The sequence below is a fragment of the Hoplias malabaricus genome, chromosome 13 (assembly GCF_029633855.1).
Source record: "Hoplias malabaricus isolate fHopMal1 chromosome 13, fHopMal1.hap1, whole genome shotgun sequence".
Lineage (NCBI taxonomy): Eukaryota > Metazoa > Chordata > Actinopteri > Characiformes > Erythrinidae > Hoplias > Hoplias malabaricus.
Window position 1 is genome coordinate 31,016,894 of NC_089812.1, and position 25,194 is coordinate 31,042,087.

The 25,194-nt window shown below is 41.7% G+C and overlaps 3 protein-coding genes across 3 annotated transcripts in view; 1 reads left to right on the forward strand and 2 right to left on the reverse strand.

Moving 5' to 3' along the window:
- mosmoa (modulator of smoothened a) overlaps window positions 1-9,954 on the reverse strand; it is a 29,616-nt gene extending 19,662 nt beyond the window's left edge. Inside the window, exon 1 of the mRNA XM_066643115.1 lies at window positions 9,014-9,954. Within this exon, the coding sequence (XP_066499212.1) occupies window positions 9,014-9,119 (106 nt within the window). The 5' untranslated portion in view covers window positions 9,120-9,954. The remainder of the gene's footprint in view (window positions 1-9,013) is intronic.
- A 1,577-nt stretch (window positions 9,955-11,531) lies between these two features.
- Window positions 11,532-20,654, reverse strand: uqcrc2a (ubiquinol-cytochrome c reductase core protein 2a). Its single transcript, XM_066642389.1, has 14 exons — window positions 20,515-20,654; window positions 18,077-18,175; window positions 17,407-17,556; window positions 17,050-17,114; window positions 16,896-16,952; window positions 15,818-15,942; window positions 15,612-15,709; window positions 15,259-15,316; window positions 14,970-15,065; window positions 12,891-13,090; window positions 12,706-12,786; window positions 12,278-12,354; window positions 11,934-12,087; window positions 11,532-11,798 (listed from the first exon to the last, which is right to left on the reverse strand). Exons 1-14 carry the CDS (start codon window positions 20,545-20,547, stop codon window positions 11,715-11,717), a joined length of 1,377 nt encoding a protein of 458 aa, XP_066498486.1. The 5' UTR covers window positions 20,548-20,654; the 3' UTR covers window positions 11,532-11,714.
- A 1,312-nt stretch (window positions 20,655-21,966) lies between these two features.
- LOC136665020 (NHP2-like protein 1) lies at window positions 21,967-24,417 on the forward strand. The gene is made up of 3 exons (XM_066642564.1): window positions 21,967-22,185; window positions 23,317-23,437; window positions 23,596-24,417. Exons 1-3 carry the CDS (start codon window positions 22,183-22,185, stop codon window positions 23,856-23,858), a joined length of 387 nt encoding a protein of 128 aa, XP_066498661.1. The 5' UTR covers window positions 21,967-22,182; the 3' UTR covers window positions 23,859-24,417.
- The last annotated feature ends 777 nt before the right edge of the window (window positions 24,418-25,194 follow it).

The window sequence follows — 25,194 nt, forward strand, 5'->3', positions numbered from 1 at the left end:
TCTTTTTACAAGGCTTCCTGTATCCGTAGTTTTTATTAAGGTGTATCCATATAAAATGCCCACCATGTACTTCTATTTATTAGTGAATCTGAAACCTTTCTACAGACACATTCATCACAAAAAAGACAGCACTTTCAAACAAATTTAAAACAAATAAATAAAAACAACCAACCAAAAAAAAAAAAAAAAAAAAGATAAACAAACAAAAAAATTGAGTTTCTTGAACTTCTTACATTAAAAAAGAGACACATATATAATCTATATATGTAATTATAATCAAACAAAATTTTAACAAAGGACAGAAGTTTCAGAGTAAGTGATGTGCACTGATATTAGAATCATATTATTATGGGCAGATAACTGCTTTAAAATGAGTTAAAGACTTAAAGATTTGAGTTAAAGACTTAATTAATTCAATTGAGTATTTCTCTGTAATGTTTTACATTTACATTTATGCATTTGGCAGATGCTTTTATCCAAAGCGACTTACAAAAGAGGATCTAACATTCAAACTACAGTACAATTTATACATATTAAATAATGTTAAAGCAGTTCCAATTTCTACAGCTTTTAAATGTCTTATTATTAGCAAAAATATCAGCCAAATCCATGCAACAAAATTCTAAATCATCTTCCTCCTACTAGCCCTAATTTTGCAGGCTCACAACCTAAAGATAACTGACCTAAAGAGCATGTACACGCACAAAAAAGCCCAACAAATAAATACCTCACACAACAAAGACGTTACACCCCTTCTGTGATAGCACATCTTCAGGTTGGAATAATGTATACTTTGTATGTGTAATGTCCTTTTGGTTTTTACTAGGAGCTGCATTTAATCCTGATGTTTTTCCACTTGCACATGCAATATAATACATATAATATACATATCAAAAAAGGAGTTTGTTTTATGCTACGTTCACATCAAATACAATTTTTTAGGGCTGTGTGGACATGTCAAATTGGAGATTTTCAAGTAAGATTTGAACCACTTTCATACATGGTCCTAGATGGATGCATATCTGATTCATAATGTAAAAAGCTTAGTGCTGTCATTATCAGTCAGCCCTGTCAGTGACAGACAGGATGTGCCTCAAATGGCTCTGTGCTTCCGACTTAATGCACTGCATGGATGAAGACACTATGGCTTCTGCACCAAACCAATGCACTAAATGTTAGAAAATGAGCCATGCAGATGATGGGTGATCTTGGAATTGTGTTGGTCATATTGCGCTGTACAAGCCATTATTTAAGGACCTACCATTCTTACAACACAGGGCTTAGGGACCCTTTGGGACAGAGCTGCATTAACGTATGAATGTGTGCATGCGTACTGTCTTAGGAACTGATTTGTTCACATTGCAGGCACATACAAGTCACTTACGTTAATGAATGAGAACAGTCAATATAGCCAAATCCAATTCTGTGCCAAAAGAAAAAACCAAACCAAAACAAAACATTTGAACATAGCCTTCAATGCCTCTTTTGTAAGGATCATTCACCCTTAATACTTTCCAGCAAACCTGTCAATGTTTGACTTTAGGAAGGAGTGCCTTGTTTTGGTGAGAAAGAAATAGCAAAGAGCTCGATAAAGACTGTGTCTGCATCCTGTAAACATTCCCCTCAGCACCCTGCAAGTCCCCCTGCTGCTTCACAAGTTCAGATTCCAGCCTTACAAACAGCTGGCATGCCACAGCACACTTACAGACAAGAAGGCTTTAAGCACAAACACACCGTTTTTGATGAGCCGTCCGCAGCTACACATCTGGATAAATAAACCTGGAATATTACATTTGAAGTTAAAGCTATGAGGCAGAATAATTTCCCAGCAGTCCTCGCCACAGAGAACACCTGTTTCTATAAAGGAAACTCAGTGGAGAATCAACCCTCTATAATGACGTTAAGCAGATAATATGATCGCAAATTATAATAATTAGTACAGAATTCAGGAGTCTGCCTGATCTACTCGTACCAGCACAACACACACTAACACGTGAGTCTAATATTTGCTGGTCCTTTGGAGGTCTTTACCATTGACGAGCAGAGTGAAATAGTTGACACGAAAACATGCAGAGGAACAGATAGGCTACAGTCTGTAGTTGTACTGTTTGGTCAGCACAGCACAGCCTCCTTAAACATCACGTTTTAACCTGTTACATTGAATAAATAAGTAATTGTAATTCTTAAAATCAACTTAATGTTCTAGTATTTATTTTTAAATAAAATGAACAAGAAAAACTCTGATGCCGGTATTATATATTATGAATAAAACTTTGTGCTCCTTTTTTCTTTTCTGTATTTATTAGTCCTGCCCTCCATATTTTCTCCTCAACACAATCACATAAAAACCACATGTAAACAAAGACATTGATATGAAACACCAAAGCTTCACAAGTCCTTTCAATGACAAGGGTATGTATTTTGGGCTTTCCTGTTTTTTTAAATGCCAGAAAAACCTCTGTGACAATGGCTATATGGCTAATGGCGGTCCGGCTAAACTAGGCTTGCCTGGTTTCTCTTTGATTACAATTGTTAATGTTGTCTTTAATTAGCGCCCACTCTCACCTACACGCCAGGGAAGTAAACAAAGATGTGAATGTGTGATCTGAAGATGGCAATTTTAACAAATATACGTTATTGTATTTCTTCTACTGTCCGAGTTCTAGTGATGTCTGAACAGGTTCTCCACTCACATCCGTGTAGCCTGAAATATTTGTCCCACGTCAATCAAATTGTGGAATATGATGCAGGGAGTCATTTTCTGATGACTTTACATCAAAGTGAGGTCAGAAGGTTAGTGAGGTCACGTAGATGTCATTCACCAAGGACAACTTCTCCTTACCCCATCGCCAGAGGGTCTAATGACCTCCTCATCGGATCACCTTCCTGCATAGTGCATGCGTTTGCTAGAGCAGGAAATGCTTCCTGAGCATTGCTATTCTCTTATTAGTGCTGGGCGAGCTGAGCTGGAGAAGGAAGCGCTGTGGGGATGACTCAAGCCGCCTATGTGAACTCTTGTGGGCGGAAAGTGGAGGCTGTGTGTATGTTGCTGCAGGCTCTTGCTATTTACCTCACCATGTAAGAACATGGACAGACATGCAGTCATCCACATGAAGCATGAATGAGAAAGAAAGAAATATATCCTAAAGATAACGCAATTTTGTAAACGTATATTAAAAAATGGAATGTGTGTCTGTGTTGCCCTGTGAAGGACTGGCGCCCCCTCCAGGGTGTATTCCCGCCTTGCGCCCAATGATTCCAGGTAGGCTCTGGACCCCCGCGACCCTGAATTGGATAAGCGGTTACAGATAATGAATGAATGAATGAATATTAAAAAATGCATGATCAATTATGTTCAACAACGAGAAATCAACTTGTGAATGAGAAACCTTTTACATCTGGACCTGCCCAATGGAACAGCATTCTCTCAGAATGCCAACATGCTTTTGGTGAGGCAATGTACGTAGGTATTACATTGGTAGGTGGATTGGCGACTCATAAATTTTCGTAGGTGTGTGTGTGTGTGTTGCCCTGTGAAGGACTGGCGCCCCCTCCAGGGTGTATTCCCACCTTGCGCACAATGACTCCAAGTAGGCTCTGGACCCACTGCGACCCTGAACTGGATAAGGGTTAACGATAATGAATGAATGAATGTGTTACTGATTCAAAATTTGACAAATCTCTATATTCATCTTGTACTGGACCTGTCGCAACACTCTTCTGTTTAAAAGCACTGATCTAAAGTTAACGGAAGATGTATAAACGATATACAAAATAATAAACAGAAGAATAAAATCACCCTAAATAATCCTATTTTTTCGATGTTGTGTCTGCCACATACCTTTTATTTCAATCACCTTATAACATTTTTCAGCTGAATTTTTGACATTAGTGTTAACATCTATCACATATTCTTTAAAGGTCCAACTCATCTATAAATTCCTCAAATCACTGAGCCCAACACATAAGGCTCATGGTTCAATTTCATGGTTTAAGTCTGAAAAAGTTAGAACAGCCCCAAGCAGGTGAGTGAGTAAGTTGCTGAGTTCAGAAGTGAGTGCAACCCCCTTGCTGTTTTTTCCCCTCAGAATTAAACAAGTTTTCTGTAGGTTACATATTAGAGAGCAGCTTGAGATCAGCAGGAGGGATTGGCATTTACATTTTGGCGCTTATTTTACCGTGAACAGAAACGGCACCTTTAGAAAGGCCCAACAGATCCAAAACAATCTATTACTGTACACAATCAAGCCCCTTGTAAAGTGAATAAGCAGCATACAGCAGGCAGAGGCGTATTAATCATTCCGCTCACACTGAGTGCTACTGGGAATGAAAGGCTGGGAGGGATTTTTGTTTTCAAAATGTCACGACCACCAACTCGCGTTTTGTCCCTGTGAGATCATAGATTCTTAATCACGGGCTGAGTTTCTATTGTGTGGTCCACAGTGTTTGCTGGGAGTCTGCAAACGGCCGTTTCTGGGTGGGTGGGAGAGGTGTGGTGAGGTATTGTGGGTGTGGGTCTGGTGTGAGTAATTTTTTGTTTTTAAGGTATTATGTTGTGCTGCTGGAAACTAAAACTAAATAAAAACAAAGAGGAAAATTAAAAAGGTATAGCATAGCATCGTGAATGCATATCAGAGTGTCTGTAGTATTACTGAGTCAACTGCTCCTTTAAAAGTAGCATACTGGCAGCAATGCATACAACAGGAGGTATAATTAATCTGCACCCAGTCATAGTCCAAAACACTGTGTTGAAGGCAACATTAAATTACCCTAAGAATGTGCCTGTGTGGGAGTAAAATCATTGTTATACCTCTATGGTTTACCAAATCATCAACCTCAGAGGCAGGGCAAAAGAGCCAAAAAAGCCAACTGACAAACCCAATGAAGGGAATGAGGTAAAGATAATCTAGCTGATATAAACTATTTTGAAGTGAGAACTGCTCACATGAACAATAGACCTTTGGGGCTCTGGTTTTAACTGTGAGATGATTGTGTGATGCTTTACAGTTTTTGCTTCACACTATTCAAAGACCTGAAGGGAAAACAGCAGTAGCAGCAGTGCAATAGCCGCCTACTCATTGCCAAGGTCAGGTGGAAGAGTTGGTCAGAACAGCTAATTTAGTGTTTATACTGCCATCAGTGCCTTAGTACAGATTAAAAGGAGTAGATCACACTAGAATATAGGCAGGACGCAAATGTACCCAGTGCTTATTTTGCACCCCACTCCAGGAGACTGTCTGCGAGCAGTCTGTGAGGAGTTTGGTGTGTTTTCCCTGTGTCCGCATGGGTTTTCTCTAGGTGCTCTGGTTTCTTCCCACCGTCCAAAAGCATACATTGGTAGGTGGCTACTCAAAAGTGTCCATAGGTGTGAATGTGTGAGTGTGTGTTGCCCTGTAAAGGACTGGATTCTGGGTAGGCTCCAGACCACTGCAACCCTGAACGGCATTTAAGGAATGAATGCATGAATGAACGTCCAATTAAATACTAGGAATACTTCACAGTATCCACTTAGTCCCCAAGCTGTCACAGCAATGACAATTAGATTTTATGCTGAATTATGTCCACCACCACAGCCTACATAATTTCAAAAAGAAAGATACAATAAAAAAGGTAGTGAAGCCTAAAAAAGGAGCTACACGATTTCCTTGAAAACAGAGAAACCCGGCAAGCCTAGTTTTGGCGGACCGCCATTAGCCATATAGCCATTGTCACAGAGGTGTTTCTGGCATTTCAAAAACAGGAAAGCCCAAAATACCCTTGTCATTGGAAAGACTCATGAAGCTTTGGTGCTTTATATCAGTGTCTTTGTTTACCTGCGGTGGCTATGTGATTGTGTTGAAGAGAAAATATGGACGGCAGGACTAATAAATGCAGAAATAGAAAAAGAAGCACAACGTTTTGTTAATGATATATAACACCAGCATCAGTGTTTTTCTTGTTCATTTTATTTAAAAATAAATACTAGATGATCTACCACCAAAGATTAAAAACGACGAAGAACATTTTGATGATTTTAAGAATTACAATGACTTATTTATTCAATGTAACAGGTTAAAGCATGTGAACGCCACAAAAGGTCTCACTACCACTTCCCTTTACAATATTTCAGGCAAACACACACATTCACATGAAATAAGACAAATTCAGCAGTCCTCCTCTCTCTGAGAGATATAATACGTGTGTAAACGTTGCTGAGATCCCAGTCGAGGCTTGGTAGTCAACGCCCATGGTGTCGAACCAAACACAGCCTCAGAAACACACACAAATGGAGCATGTTTTTTAAATTCCCATTATTGAGCCACGGTTTGTGCTGAAGAACCTACTGTTCTTTTGTTCCAGCTGGGAACTATTTTTTCTGGTTCGCGAACCAGTTTATGTCGGTGGAAATGAGCCGAACAGTTCAAAATTCAGTTCACGAACTGGACTGTGAGACAGTTCCTAGTTCGCTCATGTCCATTTCAACATTAGGAGTCCATCAGTAAGTGAAAATGCCTCTTCTAGGCCAGTCCGGTAAGTCCAGCAATCATGACGCCAAATGGCAACCATCCCTGCACTTAAAAAGCATTAGGCAATACTATTGACATTTGATCTGTCTTGTGTGGGCATCAAGCATGCTATTTTTGAGACTACAGTAATTTGGGACTTACTACAGCCTCCAGTGCACCGAAAATAAGATGGAATAAAATAACTAAAGGTCAGATTAAAATAGTTCCACCCACAGCCTCTGGTGGTCGGTAGTTGGCACAAAATTACTTTCTATAAAATGACATTTACTGTCTCTGGAGAGGTCTATTTTTACTTCATGCAGGTCCTCCGACTGAAGGGCAGAGTCATGGACACTTCACCATCAAAAGCAAGCCGGGGAAGAAAAAAAGTGACAGTTGTTTACACAAGACTCATTCAGTAAAGCATGCTCCTTCAGATATGTTTCTCAGCATGAACTAGCTGTGAAAATTACCAACAGACATGGCACAGACTGTCAAATATTTTCACATTCTTAAGGTAGAACTGAGTGGAACTGATCAAACTCAAGACCATATTTTAAAAACAAATCACAGAATCGATTGACATTTTAATAAAATATCTCAGCTTGTGTTTTGAGTTCTTAGGCTCTTTGCTAAAGTAATGTCTTGCTTCATATAGCTTGTCTTAGACTATTTGACTCTTTCACAGAGGAAGCTGAAACATTACCTGGGCTACAGGTGTCTAGAATAGTACAATTAAAGATTATCTCTTTTGAATGAATTACACATTGCAGCTAAAAGAAAATTCCACCAGCAAAACATTTTTAAAATAAAATAAAAATAATACAAAACATTTGATAGCAGTGGCAACTACTTTATGGCCATTAAATCATACATATCATTGTATACAATGATTTTTCACATTCCCAAACTAATAACACTGAACCTAAATATCAGTATTGCCTATTACCTAGCTATAATCAGAAGGCTCCACACTATTTGCTCATTCTGTCTCTCACTGCAGAACTGAGGCTGCTGTTTTTCAATTCAAGAACAAAATATGACCATCAAATGTAATCCACAAACTGGTTTCTCAGTGAGTAAAAATTCCAAAAATGGTCATTCTTCAGCAACTGGTAAAAACACAGAATGTCCTGCCATCCACATGCTACATTTATTTTTGCAGAACAGTTCAATTGTAATAGGAGCACAGACCATAACATAGCAATTTGTATCATCTAATGTTTATAACCCACACTAACATAACATTGAATATAACGAGCACTGAACGAGCAGATAAATATTTCAATGAGCACAAAGTGGCCACAGAAATACATGTCTAAAGCAACTGTCCATCAATGCACAATATTTAACACTGAGGTGGTGCAGGAACACAACAAAACGCAGTAATTTCGTTTTTACCTTCAATGGTTTGCTTTGCAGGTCTTATTTGTAACCACTGCTGTCAGAAATAAAACAGATGTTCAGTGGGATGCTGTTACTGCCTAAATCATAATTAGAAAAACGAAGGGCCAGCAACACACAAGCCTTAACTGTGGTAATGTCTTCATGGTTCGTACTAATACCCATGCTCCACACCCATCTGGCCCTTAGATTTCAGCTAAGAAGTGAGATGTCAAAATGGCACAGAAGGACCACAGTCCACCTGACCTGATTACTCAGGGCTATGACATGTAGATAAGAGAAAGAGAAGCGTTGGTGCAATCTGGCAGAAATCACTGGATTGTAGTTGAACCCTTGCTGACCCACTTACAGGGCTGCCCAGCGTGGTGAACAAAGCGCAGCTGTCTATCAACAGCCTGCCTCTGTTTTTAAGGCTGGCATAAATAAAAACAGCCAACAGCGTATAGATATGTAATGATATATAGGCATTTAAAATAGGCTCTGTTCAATCAACACATTCATCTCCTATTTAAAGATAGTTCTCCAACATGAAACAATCTGGGAAAAGTAAACAGAAACACATTAAATAGACATAGCCTTAAGGAAGGACTTTTAAAGAAGGTGTGAGGTCCAACAGCCTCAACATGTAACACCATCTAACAATATAGTTTCTGTCACAGGACAATGGAAAACAATGCTGATGGAACATATGAAAAAGAATGTGTCTTTGAGGATTGAGCTAATGTTACATTCATTGGGAAAGGCTTTTCACCAAATTGAAATCAAATGTGAAGATGATTTTAGGTTTAAAAATAAAATACAGAGATGGGGTGTGCTACTGAAATTATGTATAAAAAAGTGATATTAGAGAGCATAGTTAATATCGTCAGCAAGTTTCCTTACAAATAATCACTGATCCTGTGTAACTGAATTTAGTAGAGTCCCAACATTCAGTAAACACCGAGTATTATTAATAATGCTATAATACGTTGTTTGACTCTGTTTACTCGGGAAAGCCCACTAGTATCGCGATATTATACTAGCTATTTGTCAAATCGCCCACACGTACATATCGTAAATCAGCGAACGTACCGCTGAGGGTAACGGTAACTTAAGGATAAACAAACAGCGTTAACGGCGTTTACCTGCGGATTCGCCCGTGTTGATCCAGTCCGGATTGGCAATGCTGGCTATAGCAAAAATATCCGCAGCCAGAAAGAGGCACCCTGAAATGATTGTGAGTTTATCCATCTCAGTGTGTGTGGAGAATGGGCAATGTGTGAGGACTAGTCTTCTGAATGGAGAAGAGTTCTCGGGTGGTCGGTCAGGTCTCCGGACGGTTAGCGGTCCTGAACCCGAGGAGAAACCTTCAGAGCCACTTTCGACACATGACCGCAGAGAGCGAGATATGGCTTCTGTGCTTACAGTCCATCCTTGACCCGCTCTCTGAGAGCAGAATTACATTTCAGAAACGGTATTACTGTCTGTATTTAGTCGCTAACAATAAGCAAACAGCTGGCGGCTAGGCTAGCGCTGCGCGGCAGCTCCTGCTGTGTGAATCCGTTGGGCGAGAGGCGGCCTGCGGCGGCTCTACGACCCAAACACTCGTCCGGACCAGCGTTTAACATCAGTATCGCCGTATAACTATAGGAACTACTTTTAAATATCAGAATAGCGCAGCTTGAACCGTCTCCTTAATACCGTTAGGCGAGCGGAGAGCCATCCTCCTCCCTCTCCCTCGCCTTACTCCGTCCCCCCCGCCCCCCGCTTTCCTCCGCTCGCATCTGCATCAAGCGCCAGGCGGAGAGTCGTCCGTCCGTCCTGTCGTACCCGCAAAACCGCGCTCCACCCGGGCGCAGAACACCTCAGACCGACTCCGTCGTCAACCACGACTTTCATCGGGTGTCTTCAAAAACCAGACTGGACAATACCCAATCGCAGTGTGAGGAAATATCAACGTTAAAACGTTATGAGATCCAATTCCCCGACTCCTAAATTCACAGACACAGATGACATGGAGCAGCAGACTCGTCACTCTCACACTCTTCACAACGGGCCCCCAACATCCCGCTCCGACACGCGCATTCTCGCGAGATTCGAGTCAGGCGAGTGCCTGAGGTCTACTTATGTGTTGTTCATGACCGAGTCGGTTCTGTAAATAGATTCTTCCGAGGGATAACCGGGAGCCGATTCGCATCGAAGAGCCAGAACTCTTAAGGTCACGTTTAATCGTCTCATGTACGTGTTATAGCGCTGGGTCAGGATCAAGGTCAGCATCCGAAGACAGCAAAACTGGTCTTGCTCTTTGGCTCCGCATCGCACACAATTTTTTGTGTACTCAGTGTTCACCTCCAAGCATGTTGAGCACTTTAAAATCTGCCTGGCTATAAATAGCTCAGATGAAGCATAATGTGGTACAGGGAGATTTAGAAAGTAGGTGGGACTGATAAAGAATTTTGGAAATATAATGGAGAGAGAGGCGTCTTTTCATGGTTTGTCCATAAATCATTCAGTATAAAATTAGACAAGTCATCTTCTTTAACAAAAAAATCACCTTCACAATTATTGTTGAATTTTTTATGTAATTTCAAACAATTGTTAGCTGTGAATCATAAGAGGGAAAAGCCTTCTTCTTGATTTTTGACATGTTCATACCTTTCTCTGTTGTTGACAGATCAGCTGATTTATCAACATTTTGTCCCTCTGCTTAGATGATGATAACCCCTGCCATCCATCCATCCATTATCTGTAACCGCTTATCCAATTTAGGGTCGCGGGGGGTCCAGAGCCTACCTGGAATCATCGGGCGCAAGGCGGGAATACACCCTGGAGGGGACGCCAGTCCTTCACAGGGCAACACAGACACACACACATTCACTCACACACTCACACCTACGGACACTTTCGAGTCGCCTATCCACCTGCAACGTGTGTTTTTGGACTGTGGGAGGAAACCGGAGCACCCGGAGGAAACCCACGCGGACACGGGGAGAACACACCAACTCCTCACAGACAGTCACCCGGAGCGGGAATCGAACCCACAACCTCCAGGCCCCTGGAGCTGTGTGACTGCGACACTACCTGCTGCGCCACCGTGCCGCCCCCCTGCCATTTCAAATCATCTAATTGAAACAGGACAGAAAACTGACTCTTATATGGCAGCTGAGCCAATCGATTTGACTCATGGAAACGATTCTGAATCAATTCAGGAATGTTAGTTCAGTTCACTAAAACGATTCTTTCCGTTTCATTGATTGAAACGTCTGCTCCAACAATTCCTTCATTACTAATTAAACATAATCTCATCTTCTTCATTAAAAAATGCAACACTACTAACATATAATAATTTAGCTTCAATTTAAATTCACAGCTTTGAAGTTTAATCAGAGTAAGACAGGAAATAGTTTACTTCATTCCTAACAGGCATAATATTTGAAGATACCTGGAGGATAGAGTAGACTTACTTCTTTGCCACTACTTTGTCATATGGTCCTAATGAAGTAGACTGACGCAACAATAAATGATTACATAATTGGTCCAGGAACCGTCTGATGCATCAGCACTAATGACTCAATTTGTGTTTCCCCCTGGTGGCAGAGAAAGCACCAACGAACAAAATCTACGTTACATGAACGTTAATGCTGCAGCAGGTCACATATGAAGAGAAAACTGACAATCAGTGTAGATGATCTTTTAATGCATTTACAACAGATATACAGTGAAACTCACGAAATGTAGACTTCCCTTTCCCAATGCATATTCCAGAGCAAACCTCTAGCGTTTCTGACAAGTGACAGAATCAGTGTCAACAGCATTGGTTTCAGTATTTTCCAACACCGAACTCCCTCATAATTCATCCACAAATGGTGTGTTTACAAGGTGTCCTCTACTTGCCAATGTCTTCTTGCTCTGAACAAACTTCTTTGCCGCCTATATCGAAAGACAAAATAGAGCAAATGTAGAACATAATTTATGTTATCACACATATCCTAATTTTTGTTGTTTTTACAGCAATAGATCACACAGAATAAATAAATAAATGAATAAATAAATAAGCCAGCTTACATTGATAACATCCGTGGATGTCACAGAGTCAATGCCCTTGGCCACATCTTCGGGTGAGCTGTAGGTTCCACTGTACAGAGTCTGAATTCCAATTTCTTCCAGCAAGCCTTCTGAATTCTCCAAAACCATGAGGTGTTCAGTCTTCAGCTGGGCCCTAAACAAAAGCCAGTCAACACCAGAGATATTACTAAACCTTCCTATTGCTTAAAAAACAACTCATTTATTAAGGTGGTCTTTACAAAAAGAAAAAAAAACAAAAAACACCAGAATCCAGTGAGAATCTCCCTTTAAGAGACTGTAATGGTAAACTGTGTCAGCACTGATTCAGCAGGAATTATGCTCACTTTGCTCTGGCAAGTTCCTCTTCAGATATGGCTCCCCCAGCCACAGTGCTCACCTGGGCCATGGCAGCTTTGATGACCTTCAGAAAATGAGCAGACATAAAATCTTATTATTTTGATGTTTCCATTTTTAATTTATTACAGCGTCCAACATTTTGAGCTTTATACACTAAGGTATGCCACACTGTTACATTCCTAAACGATAAATAAATACATAAAAATCCCTTTAAATTAAAATAAACAAAAGCTAGAAACAAACATAATGATATCCCAGAGACACACTAATATTCTTTCAGAAACTACAACTGTATTGTGTTCCATTTACTAAAAGGTGTTTACATTAGCAGTCCTACATATGAAAACATAATATTCAGAAATATTTTCTTTGATGTAAAATGGTTTATAATCACAATACTCCATGTGACACTCACCTCCCTGGTGGAGCTGGCTTGTGAGATTGTGTACAGTCCAAAAAGCCCAGAGTCAGAGTAAGAGAGATTGAAAGCTGTGGCCTTCAAAAAGAGGAATAACATTATTTATTACAAACATCTACACTCTGCATGACTTGTTTCTCTGGATTAATGTGTAAAAATACGTCATACGGAGTGTCACTGACATCAAATGGTTGTGTGGTTGCCTTGGCAATGCCCTGGCTGAGTTTGCTGTTGACATTGGAGCCTCTCTTGACCTGAGGGCCGGCTCCTAAAAGCTGCTGAAGCAAGCTAAAGGCGCTTGCTTCCGCTGTGCCACTCTCAGCTCCCTCACAGGCAATGAGTGTGTGTGTCAGGCTGTCTCCATTCTGCACCCGCTGCTCACCTACACACACACACAAAGAGAGAGAGATTAATTGAACCTCCTAAACACAGATGAATATTGATGACAACTTAATCAGCCCAGTGACCAAGCAATCATTTTCAACCTTGATAATTACTACCGCTGAAGTTATACCCAGTTTCATGGTTCATTCACTTGACAATCGTTCTTCTCTCACAGCTTGTTTCTTTCGTTAAACTCTACTTAAAACCCTGGAGTCACAGTGACACTACCCTTTAAACAATGTTCATTAGATTTATACCTTTTGGTTTCTTATGATTCCACTCTCCTTATATTTTGTGTAGCTATGCTTTCATTTCCTTTGTAAAGTCCTCAAATATCATATAAACTGCTTTTATAAAAATAGAGACTTTCCGTTGGTACAATTCATACAGTGACAGCGAAGACCAGCACTACAATACATAGGAAAATGTGCTGAAAATATAGAAGTGAGCTTCTATAGCCACAACGTATTCTCTTAATCTGTAACACCCTATGCAGAGTAAAACCACACACACACACTATTTGAAAAAAAATCTCTACCTAAAAATGTAAATGGAGAGCTGTGACAATAATACAGAGCTATGTAAATGACCTCCATAGGTTTCCATGTTCTTGCTGTACAGTTACAAACATGTATCTCACAAAATAGTAACTTAGTAACCGGAGAAGGGAAAAACTAAATTTTCAATGGAAGTGAATGTAAAACATTTTTATTCCAATTAATTTTGGAGCATTTCTATTGGTCCATTCATCATTATGAAGAACAGTTTTACAAACTAAAAATGGCCAAAATGGAGATACATGTTATTAATTGGACGGCAAAGATATTTGAAGTGTGCAGCGTTTGCAACATGAGTTGGAGCATGTTAAGTCCTCACTGCCACTGTAATTTAATCATATTCCAACAATGTATACATGTAGCCTTTTCCCTCTTTTCCAGGGAATTCAGAGTCTTGCTAATACACTGATGAATTGTGAGTTAAATCAGGTGTGTCCAATGAAGAGAAATATTAAATTCGCTGAGCTGTGATTGAAAACGTTATTGTCGCTAAGGGACACGCTAAGGTCCTGCACACACACAAAAAATAACACACATGAAAAAATGTGGAAAAAAAAAAATCTAAGACCATAAAACATTCAAGACACAATTTTAAAATATGATTAAAATGCATATCCAACCTGTGCTTGAGCACAATTCTAAACTATTCAGTAACTGAATGAATCATTGGCACAAATGATATAGCGGCCCATTTTGGGATTTTTTGGGACATTTTTGGAGTGTACTGGCTCCATTCATTCTTTATCTGTAACCCTTATCCAATTCAGGGTCGCGGTGGGTCCAGAGCCTACCTGGAATCATTGGGCGCAAGGCGGGAATACACCCTGGAGGGGGCGGCAGTCCTTCACAGGGCAACACACACACACAATCACTCACACACTCACAACTACGGACACTTTTGAGTCGCCAATCCACCTACCAAATGTGATTTTGGACTGTGGGAGGAAACCAGAGCACCCGGAGGAAACCCACGCGGACACGGGGAGAACACACCAACTCCTCACAGACAGTCACCCGGAGCGGGAATCGAACCCACAACCTCCAACCTTAGCTGTGTGACTGCGACACTACCTGCTGCTGTACTGGCTCCAACGCAATGCAATTTACAGATTTATTTCTCTTTGGTACAAAGCTGATGAAAGTTTTAGTGCCTAATTCTAGCCTTTTTTTGTACCACTACAATGATTTATTTCAAAAGCATTTCACAACTAGATGTAAACTTGGTTATTGATGTACGTTACATTTTTGATACAATACAACAAAGGCCTCTAAATGTTAATGCAGTTAAGTTCCACATATTGTGTGCAATGGTAGTCTCACCTCCATGGTAAATAGCCTTGTCTCCAGGTGTTCCTGCCCCTTTGTGGACATCGAGGTGCTGCTCTGCCACCTGCTTCAAAGCTGAATGACTCACTCCTGTATGTAAATAGGCAAAAGAGATGAAATTACAGCAGGAAATTAAAATTTTATCCTACATACTCTATCGACAGCAATGCTGCACTGCTGCTCTGGAAATACACTAGGCACTGTAATTTAAAACAACTGACAGCAACAGAACACCACCAATAGATCATGACAATATGAGAACACTGTTGATGTAGATACCCACCTAATCCAACTAATGCCATTCTTGAACTTTTGTAATTGTCTGCCACAAATTCTTGCATCTACAGTTAAGCAACGAAAAGAGAAAGCAGTTTGTATCAAGGTTTTATGTTATATGGAATAGCCCATGTAGTCAAGGAAGAAAGAACAAATCTAAAAAGTAGCAGCAGTTATTCTGAAAGCTTCATTTTGTTTGGACTTGACCACTATGGCAGAAACCACAGAACCAAATCTGTTTGTGAATGCATACACAGTAAAAATGGTGTGAGACAATGTGTAACACTCTAGCATGTAAACCATTCTCATGCAACTCAAAGTTATAAATATATCTTAAATCAGTGCTTCAATTGGACTTACGTTGTCTCCAGTGATCTTTCCCACCCTGTATTCTGGACAGTACAGGGAGTTGGACAAAGCATTTTTATATGCAGCTTGATGCAGCTTTTCAATAACACCTAGACAAACACAATACATCATCAGACTCGCTTCCTGTCTAATGTACAAGTGAAACGAATGATTTATTGATTATCTCAACACAACATGATTTTGGAGAGAACACTGACTTGTCTGGGCGCATTGCTTGGCCAGGGCCCTGTCTATCTTAACTCTGGAAGTGAGCTCAGCCACTTCCCATGGCCGGAATTCAGGAGCAGTTGTCACATTAATCAGATATTCTATGACGGCATCCCTGTGACAGACACAAACAGGATACAGTTAAACAGCACAACATCACAAGTCATCAGAATAAACTGAGCTGGATGGAAAACATTCACAACTATAGGGATATACTTAATAAACTAGTAATTTAGTATATCTCCCTTGTATTTATTAAGGAATTTTGTAGAAATGATTACTAACAATAGCAGCAAAAATGATCAGCTTTCCCACTGATCAGATAATATTTGATTGATGTACCTTTCTCAGCACAGCAGGTGATGCTTACTATGACAACTTTATAAGACACTGCTACCTTTTTTGCACACCTTAGATGTCTAATAATCATTCATTCATTCATTCATTCATTATCTGTAACCCTTATCCAGTTCAGGGTCGCGGTGGGTCCAGAGCCTACCTGGAATCATTGGGCGCAAGGCGGGAATACACCCTGGAGTGGGCGCCAGTCCTTCACAGGGCAACACACACACTCACACATTCACTCACACCTACGGACACTTTTTGAGTCACCAATCCACCTACCAACGTGTGTTTTTGGACCATGGGTGGAAACCGGAGCACCCGGAGGAAACCCACGCGGACACAGGGAGAACACACCACACTCCTCACAGACAGTCACCCAGACCAGGAATCTAACCCACAACCTCTAGGTCCCTGGAGCTGTGTGACTGCGACACTACCTGCTGCGCCACCGTGCCGCCCAGCAGCAGTAACAGATGTTGAATAAAACATTTATAATGTGCTGCCTGACACACACATGAAACAGCTGTGTGGTGATAGATCATTCTAGATCATATATGTGGTGATGATTGGTCAGCTGTGATCCTATGATGGGCCCTTTCAATAGACTGACAGGCAACAGGGTTAGAAGAGCTATAAAAAAACTCCTAACAAACTTGCAAACAAACTCCAACTCAAAGTACAGTAAATGTTCGAAATTAGGACACGATGCACAGAGATACTTACAAATCGTCCCTCAGAAAGTCTAGACTGTAGATCATGTGTTCCCTTGTTGATGTTACACTGCAAATCCAAAAAGAGACAGTAGTGAGTAAGGTGAAGATGTTCGCAGGAGATGCGTGAGAATGTGTCCATGAAATCATAGAAGGGGTCGACTAACCTCAAACTGCTCCCTAAAGCCTCTAACCCTCGAGTGATCCTAAATGCAGATACTCCTTTAGTGGTCTGAAAAATAAGAGAGAAACACTGGCATGTTTTCTTGTAGAGATTACATTTTACAACTCATTGTTGGGCGCAAATTAAGAAGCATGTTGGATCACAAAAATATATTGCTGTGAGCTGCATGTGTGAAAGACCACTCCGAGACATTTCTGGACCCAATACCCTTGAGTTTCTCTAGAAATTCTGTGTGAAAGAGACAAAGGACTAAACCTATTCCATTCACAGCTAATGAAGACTACATATACACAATGGCCATTAAAAAGAGACCCCTTAAAAGTAAAGGCTTTACACTTACCAGGTTGCTGGCTAAGCGCAGTAAGTGAGTGACTCCTTGGTTCCCTACAGGTTCATAACGACTGCCGGCTTTCACAAACACACCAATTTTGGAGACTGGAGAATAAGTCTCAAGGGAAGCAACAACAAGGCCACTGGGAAGTTTAGAGACCTAAAACACAGAACAACCGAAAGCCATTAAAAACAGGGTACAGATGAAACTTCACAAGCAAGTGACAGCTTTCACAGATCTACATATAAATGAGACATGCTCAACTGGTGTACAACGCATCAATGAAGTTCAGTGCTCTCTCACTTTGTGGTAAATCATTCAGTACTCTACATTTTAATTTGTAGTATTCAGTTTTTCAAATTGGATTGCCATCAGCTGAGAGCAGCTAGTAGCAACCTAACACCACAATCATTAACAATCACATAAATATGGTTTATTAAATCCTATTCAAGTTCAAGTATTAGGTAAGCTGTATAGCAATTAATGCTGGTCTGTTTGGTATCCTTTACCAACATAACAAACCATCTATGCTCAAAAACATAAAACGCCAATTGCACTGTCAATGATTACTGGCAACATATAGCCAAAAATGATTGTAGCTAGCTGTCGAATTCCAGATAAACAGAGTTTGTGGGTAACTATAAATGCAGCATAAAATGAAGAGGGTCAATATCTTTACCTGGACATTTTGTGCAGGGCGAGTGGCAGCTGGAGGTGGCTTGGGAGAAACCAATGGCTCAGTCAAAGGAGCAATTCTTGGTGCTGCATAGCAACGTTTCTGTGAAGAACAGCAGCACATCAAAACTTATACACAAGGTAGATAGTGTCATACATTTTACCCTCTTAATCAAATCATCTCTGAAAACAGCATCAAACAGAAATATGTACTGGCAGTTAAATTCAGGCCAACATTGCTTTGTTACAGTAATGTCCACTGATAAATTACAAAGGTTTTATGAAGACAGCACAAAAATCTGTCAGTATCCCATCAGAAAGATAGTCCTAAAATTATATAAGGCTTTTTTGAGGGTCTATGAATTCCAGTAAGTTTTCTACATTTCTGAATAATTGGGGTATTAACAAATTAAATCAGACTGATGTGCACTGTAAAAACACATGCTTTTAAATTTCATGTACTATTTAAAATGACCAGTCATCATATACGTGTCTTCTATTTTCTGAATGTGTGTCTTAGGTGGCGCAGCAGGTAGTGTCACAGTCACACAGTGGATTCGATTCCCGCTCTGGGTGACTGTCTGTAAGGAGTGTGGTGTGTTCTCCCTGTGTCCGCGTGGGTTTCCTCCGGGTGACTGTCTGTGAGGAGTGTGGTGTGTTCTCCCTGTGTCCGCGTGGGTTTCCTCCGGGTGACTGTCTGTGAGGAGTGTGGTGTGTTCTCCCTGTGTCCGCGTGGGTTTCCTCCGGGTGACTGTCTGTGAGGAGTGTGGTGTGTTCTCCCTGTGTCCGTGTGGGTTTCCTCCGGGTGACTGTCTGTGAGGAGTTGGTGTGTTCTCCCTGTGTCCGTGTGGGTTTCCTCCGGGTGACTGTCTGTGAGGAGTTGGTGTGTTCTCCCTGTGTCCGTGTGGGTTTCCTCCGGGTGACTGTCTGTGAGGAGTGTGGTGTGTTCTCCCTGTGTCCGTGTGGGTTTCCTCCGGGTGACTGTCTGTGAGGAGTTGGTGTGTTCTCCCTGTGTCCGTGTGGGTTTCCTCCGGTTGACTGTCTGTGAGGAGTGTGGTGTGTTCTCCCTGTGTCCGTGTGGGTTTCCTCCGGGTGACTGTCTGTGAGGAGTTGGTGTGTTCTCCCTGTGTCCGTGTGGGTTTCCTCCGGGTGACTGTCTGTGAGGAGTGTGGTGTGTTCTCCCTGTGTCCACGTGGGTTTCCTCCGGGTGACTGTGAGGAGTTGGTGTGTTCTCCCTGTGTCCACGTGGGTTTTCTCCGGGTGCTCCGGTTTCCTCTCACAGTCCAAAAACACACATTGGTAACTGGATTGGCGACTCAAGAGTGTCCGTAGGTGTGAGTGAATGTGTGAGCTGCCCTGTGAAGGACTGGCGCCCCCTCCAGGGTGTGTTCCTGCCTTGCGCCCAATGATTCCAGGTAGGCTCTGGACCCACCGCGACCCTGAACTGGATAAGGGTTACAGATAATGAATGAATGTCTTAGCCATTCATAAACTTTAATTAAAAGCAAACGCTTTCATCACTGCTTCTGGCGAATTTTCACAGAAATATCCCAAAATTTAGTCTAAAGCTTTTTCAGAAAAGTAGACCGTTAGTGCTGCAATGAAGTATATAAATAGACTTGGATTCACTAGAATTGAGTAGCTGGATTTCACAATATTTCAGTTAATATCTGCTTTTCAGATATGTTTAACACTGACACAATGTATGTATTTCCACTAAAGACAGTTTAATGTAACGTCTGCATGAACTCATACGTAAGAACTTCAGGGGAGTACTTGAAGTCAGCATAATGCTGCATTCATTACCAAGTGAGATATGGGACGTGTCCCATTCCCAAATATGAAAACTCAATGTGATTGGTCGGTCATCACTATCTCTCGTTTGGAAAGTCGGAGTTTTCCGAGATAAGATTCAGTAAGACTGGGTTAAACTGAAGGGCAGTGTGCTAAAAATATCCTGTGCCATTTTACGTGTCCACTATTAAACTGTTTGTAAACGATTTATACGTTGAAATAAGCTGACGAGTCACGTTAGGAAAACTGAAACCCTTTGAAGCAGTCACTGAAAAGGACAGCTGGCTAATGTTAAGTTCTCTTTCCCTCAAACCCCACAGTGACCTTCAGCGGAGAGAAAGCGACATTTCAGTGAACTTGAAGGGTAACTACAGCTCAAACAGCGCTTCATTTCGGCCTCGCTGTAATGTTCATAAATATATAGCAGTTACTCTAGCTTGCTGTTGTAAATGGTGGTGTTAAGTGTTGCTATGGCTAGCAATTCTCAACACTGGCTAACAGACCTCGGTTAGCAACGAGCTAGTCAGCAGTTAGCTCTACCCTCAGTCTAATGTTACTGAACCCTACTCCACCACAAATGATTCCCGCCAAATTTCCATATTATCAGCACCATATGAGGACAGAAAAAGAAACACTGCATAAACATACAGAGAGCTGGTTTAGTGTCTGCAATCCTCTCATGACTCCGCTTCCTTCTCTCCTCAGCCGGGTGAAGGCAGGTATGGCCGGGCAGCTCAGAAGCGCTCAGTGGAGATTTCTAGACACGACACTCGCACTGACCACTTATAGCCAGGAAAGGCAAATAACAAAAAGGAAAATACTATAATTATTAAATAATATTTTATATTATAACTTGTCTTTTGTTTTGTTTTTTTTTCCCTACAAACTGCAGCTCACATGACATGCAGAATCATATTTTACTGAGTAGCCCCTGAATGAACCTGTTTCTGCTCCATAGAGAGGGTCCCCCACATGTGGGTTTAGTACAAAAGGTGAATTTAGGTTGTAGTGCCCTCAAAAAATATCATGCTGGAATTCTATTTTACGATTCACACAATTAAATAAGCTGTATTTCAAACTACAAAAGAATCCATCGAAACCATATAATGACTGTCAAAATATACTTAGAAAATAACTCTGACTTCTGTGTAATATACTCAGACAGAGGTATCCGGACAAATGACCCACTGTTGTGGAGTTGTGTTCAGCAAGCAGCTGCTTCATTCTTAGTCTGTAACCGCTTATCCAGTTCAGGGTCACGGTGTGTCTGGAGCCTACCCAGAATCACTGGGCACAAGGCAGGAACACACCTTTGGAAAGGAAGCCAGTCCTTCACAGGGAAACACAGTTTTGAGAAACCAATTCATCTATTGTGGGAGGAAACTGGAGAACCCAGAGGAGACCCACATGGACACAGGGAGAAAACACCAAACTCCTCCTCACAGACAGTCACCCGGATGCAGGACATGAACCCACAACCCCAGGATCTTGGAGCTGTGTGACCACCGTGCCGCCCAGCAGCACAAACAGTATTCATTCATTCATTCATTCATTATCTTTAACCGCTTATCCAATTCAGGGTCGCGGTGGGTCCAGAGCCTACCTGGAATCATTGGGTGCAAGGCGGGAATACACCCTCGAGGGGGCGCCAGTCCTTCACAGGGCAACACACACATATTCACTCACACCTACGGACACTTTTGAGTCGCCAATACACCTATCAACGTGTGTTTTTGGACCATGAGAGGAAACCGGAGCACCCGGAGGAAACCCACGCGGACACAGGGAGAACACACCACACTCCTCACAGACAGTCACCTGGAGCTGTGACTGCGACACTACCTGCTGTGCCACCGTGCCGCCCAGCAGCACAAACAGTATTGAATAAACTACGTTTTGGTGAGTTTATTACAGGCTAAACAGAAGAACAGGAACTCTTATAACCTAAACAGTAATTCCGAGCTGTGGTTTATTGAGGGCACTAAGTATGGACTTGGATAAGGACGATAGGGATTTGGGCACCATTTGGAACAGGGCCTTTCAGGAAGGCTGAGGGGTGCGAGTGTAATGCCGAGAAGCTCCAGTAGAGAACAGTCTATAGTCCCATATAACACCGCGCCAAAGGAGACGCCGAAGAAGAACCGCAGTGAGCACTACCGGATACAGCTTGGTACTAGAGTGAAATTGAATTTATATCCATTCTGTGCGTTTTTAATCCATTTAGAACTTGAATCAGAGTAACTGTCCTCCGTGAAGCACACGCCGAGAGGACGAACAGAGACACCCGAGTATCCTCCGTCATCTCCAGCGGGAAACATGGTGAGTGAGGTCCTCCCTCGTGTGAGAGCACGCTGAGCCCAACGGCGGCTAACTTCAGGGTTAACGTTAGAGTCAGTCTCAGAGCAGACCGTTAACATCAACAAACAGCGTTATACACTATCGTTAACTCAAGGCCTTTGCGCCAATATTTAATGTTTTAATTTGTTTACCAATTTATGTGTTTTATGTGAGTCAACGAGTTCACTACGAGGCTGTACTTTTTTGCAAAATTAGGAAACGTATCAATTCTAAATGATTTCGTATAAAACGTAAACTTAAGTCGATACCACCGACGGCTCTTAACGAATATTTCGGCAACGTTTTCTCAGAGCGCCGAGGCTAACGGATTTAACACGAAAGAGAGTGACCCCACTCTAAACAGTGCACAATGTGGAACTCAATAACGGCTTCTGCTCTAAAATAGCGCATAAATGTATTATGTTGGGCCACGTTAAGGATTTAAAGCCTTTATTTCCTGTCATATGTTTCCAGAATACATCATATGGTCTCTACTAAACATGTAAATATTCATTAACATTTCAGATATTATCATTTTACTATCGCAATATTGAAGTGACTAGGTGACTGTCTGTGAGGAGTGTGGTGTGTTCTCCCTGTGTCCGCGTGGGTTTCCTCTGGGTGACTGTCTGTGAGGAGTGTGGTGTGTTCTCCCTGTGTCCGCGTGGGTTTCCTCTGGGTGACTGTCTGTGAGGAGTGTGGTGTGTTCTCCCTGTGTCCGCGTGGGTTTCCTCTGGGTGACTGTCTGTGAGGAGTGTGGTGTGTTCTCCCTGTGTCCGCGTGGGTTTCCTCTGGGTGACTGTCTGTAAGGAATTGGTGTGTTCTCTCTGTGTCTGCGTGGGTTTCCTCCGGGTGCTCCGGTTTCCTCCCACAGTCTAAAAACACACATTGGTAGGTGGATTGGTGACTCAGTGTCCGTAGGTGTGAGTGTGTGAGTGAATGTGTGTGTCTGTGTTGCCCTGTGAAGGACTGGCGCCCCCTCCAGGGTGTATTCCCACCTTGCGCCCAATGATTCCAAGTAGGCTCTGGACCCACCGTGACCCTGAACTGGATAAGGGTTACAGATAATGAATGTAACTTTTTTTTTTTTTTGTTATTATAATTACCCTCCAGGCAGAAGCAGAAGTGAACCCAAAGGCGTACCCTTTGGCTGATGCTACTTTGACCAAAACCATTCTGGACTTGGTGCAACAAGCCGCCAACTACAAACAACTGAGGAAAGGAGCCAATGAAGGCAAGTTGCTTACCTAGTGTTCACTATAAATAGAATAGTCTACACCTCAAATTTCTCATAAGTTTTTATAATTTGAATATTATTTTCATGTTATTGTTTTTATTTTTTCATACTAAAGCATGTATTGTTCTAATTCAACTCTTGTTTCTTTTCTTCAGCCACTAAAACTCTAAACCGTGGAATCTCCGAATTCATAGTGATGGCTGCTGATGCAGAGCCTTTGGAGATTATTCTTCATCTGCCCCTGCTGTGTGAGGATAAGAACGTCCCATACGTGTTTGTGCGCTCCAAGCAGGCCTTGGGTAGAGCGTGTGGGGTGTCCCGGCCTGTGATAGCCACTTCTGTCACCATTAAAGAAGGCTCACAGCTAAAACCTCAGATACAGTCTGTGCAGATGGCCATTGAAAGACTGTTGGTCTGATCAAGGCTCTGGAAGCTTGTCAGTCAGTGTAAATTATTTTACACAACATTATAGACCTATGGTTTGGAGTAATCTTTTTCTTTTCCTATGTTGAAGTTCATCATGGTGGCTCAATTTTTAAATGTTTATTTTTGTTTTCTTCAAAGGTAATGATTCAGTTGTCTGTTATCCAGTTGAACAGCTCTGAAAGCTGTTGTTTTTACTTTCATAAAACTACTAGTAAATCCACATGGTGATGAATACGAATTATTGAGTTCCCTCAGATAAAATGTTTGTATTTGTAATAAACAAAATGTTTACCTAATGTGTGTATGCATACTTTAAACGTAAATGTGTTTGATTTGAAAGGCAGTGCTTGAAATTTGAGTGTGATTCCAAAAGGATGAGTTTTCTTTGAAGGGCTGTAGGTCAAAATTGCATGGTCTGGTTGTAAACATGGACCTGTGCCTACTATAGTCAGTTCCTCACGGGTCTCTAGGGCAAACTTTTTTAGTCCAAAAACAAAACAACTGGCACTTTGGGATAGATTTGTGAAAGTGCTAATAAGTCATATCTTTTTACAAATTTGATTTCACTGACTTCAAATCATAAAGACATTTGAGGGAAGGGATTCTTCACCAGTGTAAATTAAGTCATGAATATAATTACTGCACTGGCTGTTTGGGTACATTACTTCAATATGGCTTTGAACTAGCTTGAACAAAATGTCTGCATCTAGTGTCTGTTTAGAGATGAAAATATATATAATTTTGGTTACAGCCAAGCAGCTGCAGAGGTTGTCTACTCTTGAAATAAGAAGTGCTGTGTAGTGAATGACCCTGTGAAGGAAGGTAGTTTCGCAGTCGCACAACTCCAGAGACTTTGAGGTTGTGGGTTCGATTCCCGCTCCGGGTGACTGTCTGTGAGGAGTGTGGTATGGTCTCCCCGTGTCTGCGTGGGTTTCCTCCAGGTGACTGTGAGGAGTGTGGTGTGTTCTCTGTGTCTGCATGGGTTTCCTCTGGGTGACTGTCTGTGAGGAGTGTGGTGTGTTCTCCCTGTGTCTGCGTGGGTTTCCTCCAGGTGACTGTCTGTGAGGAGTGTGGTGTGTTCTCCCTGTGTCTGCGTGGGTTTCCTCCAGGTGACTGTGAGGAGTGTGGTGTGTTCTCTGTGTCTGCATGGGTTTCCTCTGGGTGACTGTCTGTGAGGAGTGTGGTGTGTTCTCCCTGTGTCTGCGTGGGTTTCCTCCCACAGTCCAAAAAACATGTTGGTAGGTGGATTGGCAACTCAAAAGTGTCCGTAGATGTGAGTGAATGTCTGAGTGTGTGTTGCCCTGTGAAGGACTGGCGCCCCCTCCAGG

Excerpts from the sequence above, each read along its gene's own strand:
- uqcrc2a (XM_066642389.1), bottom strand. The coding sequence starts at position 20,547 with ATGAGAGGATTGCAGACACTAAACCAGCTCTCT. Across the intron at positions 18,176-20,514 it reads AGACACTAAACCAGCTCTCT|AAACGTTGCTATGCAGCACC; the intron begins GTATGTTTATGC and ends TGTTCTTCACAG. Across the intron at positions 15,066-15,258 it reads AATGGCATTAGTTGGATTAG|GAGTGAGTCATTCAGCTTTG; the intron begins GTGGGTATCTAC and ends ATTTACATACAG.
- LOC136665020 (XM_066642564.1), top strand. Across the intron at positions 23,438-23,595 it reads GAGGAAAGGAGCCAATGAAG|CCACTAAAACTCTAAACCGT; the intron begins GCAAGTTGCTTA and ends TCTTTTCTTCAG.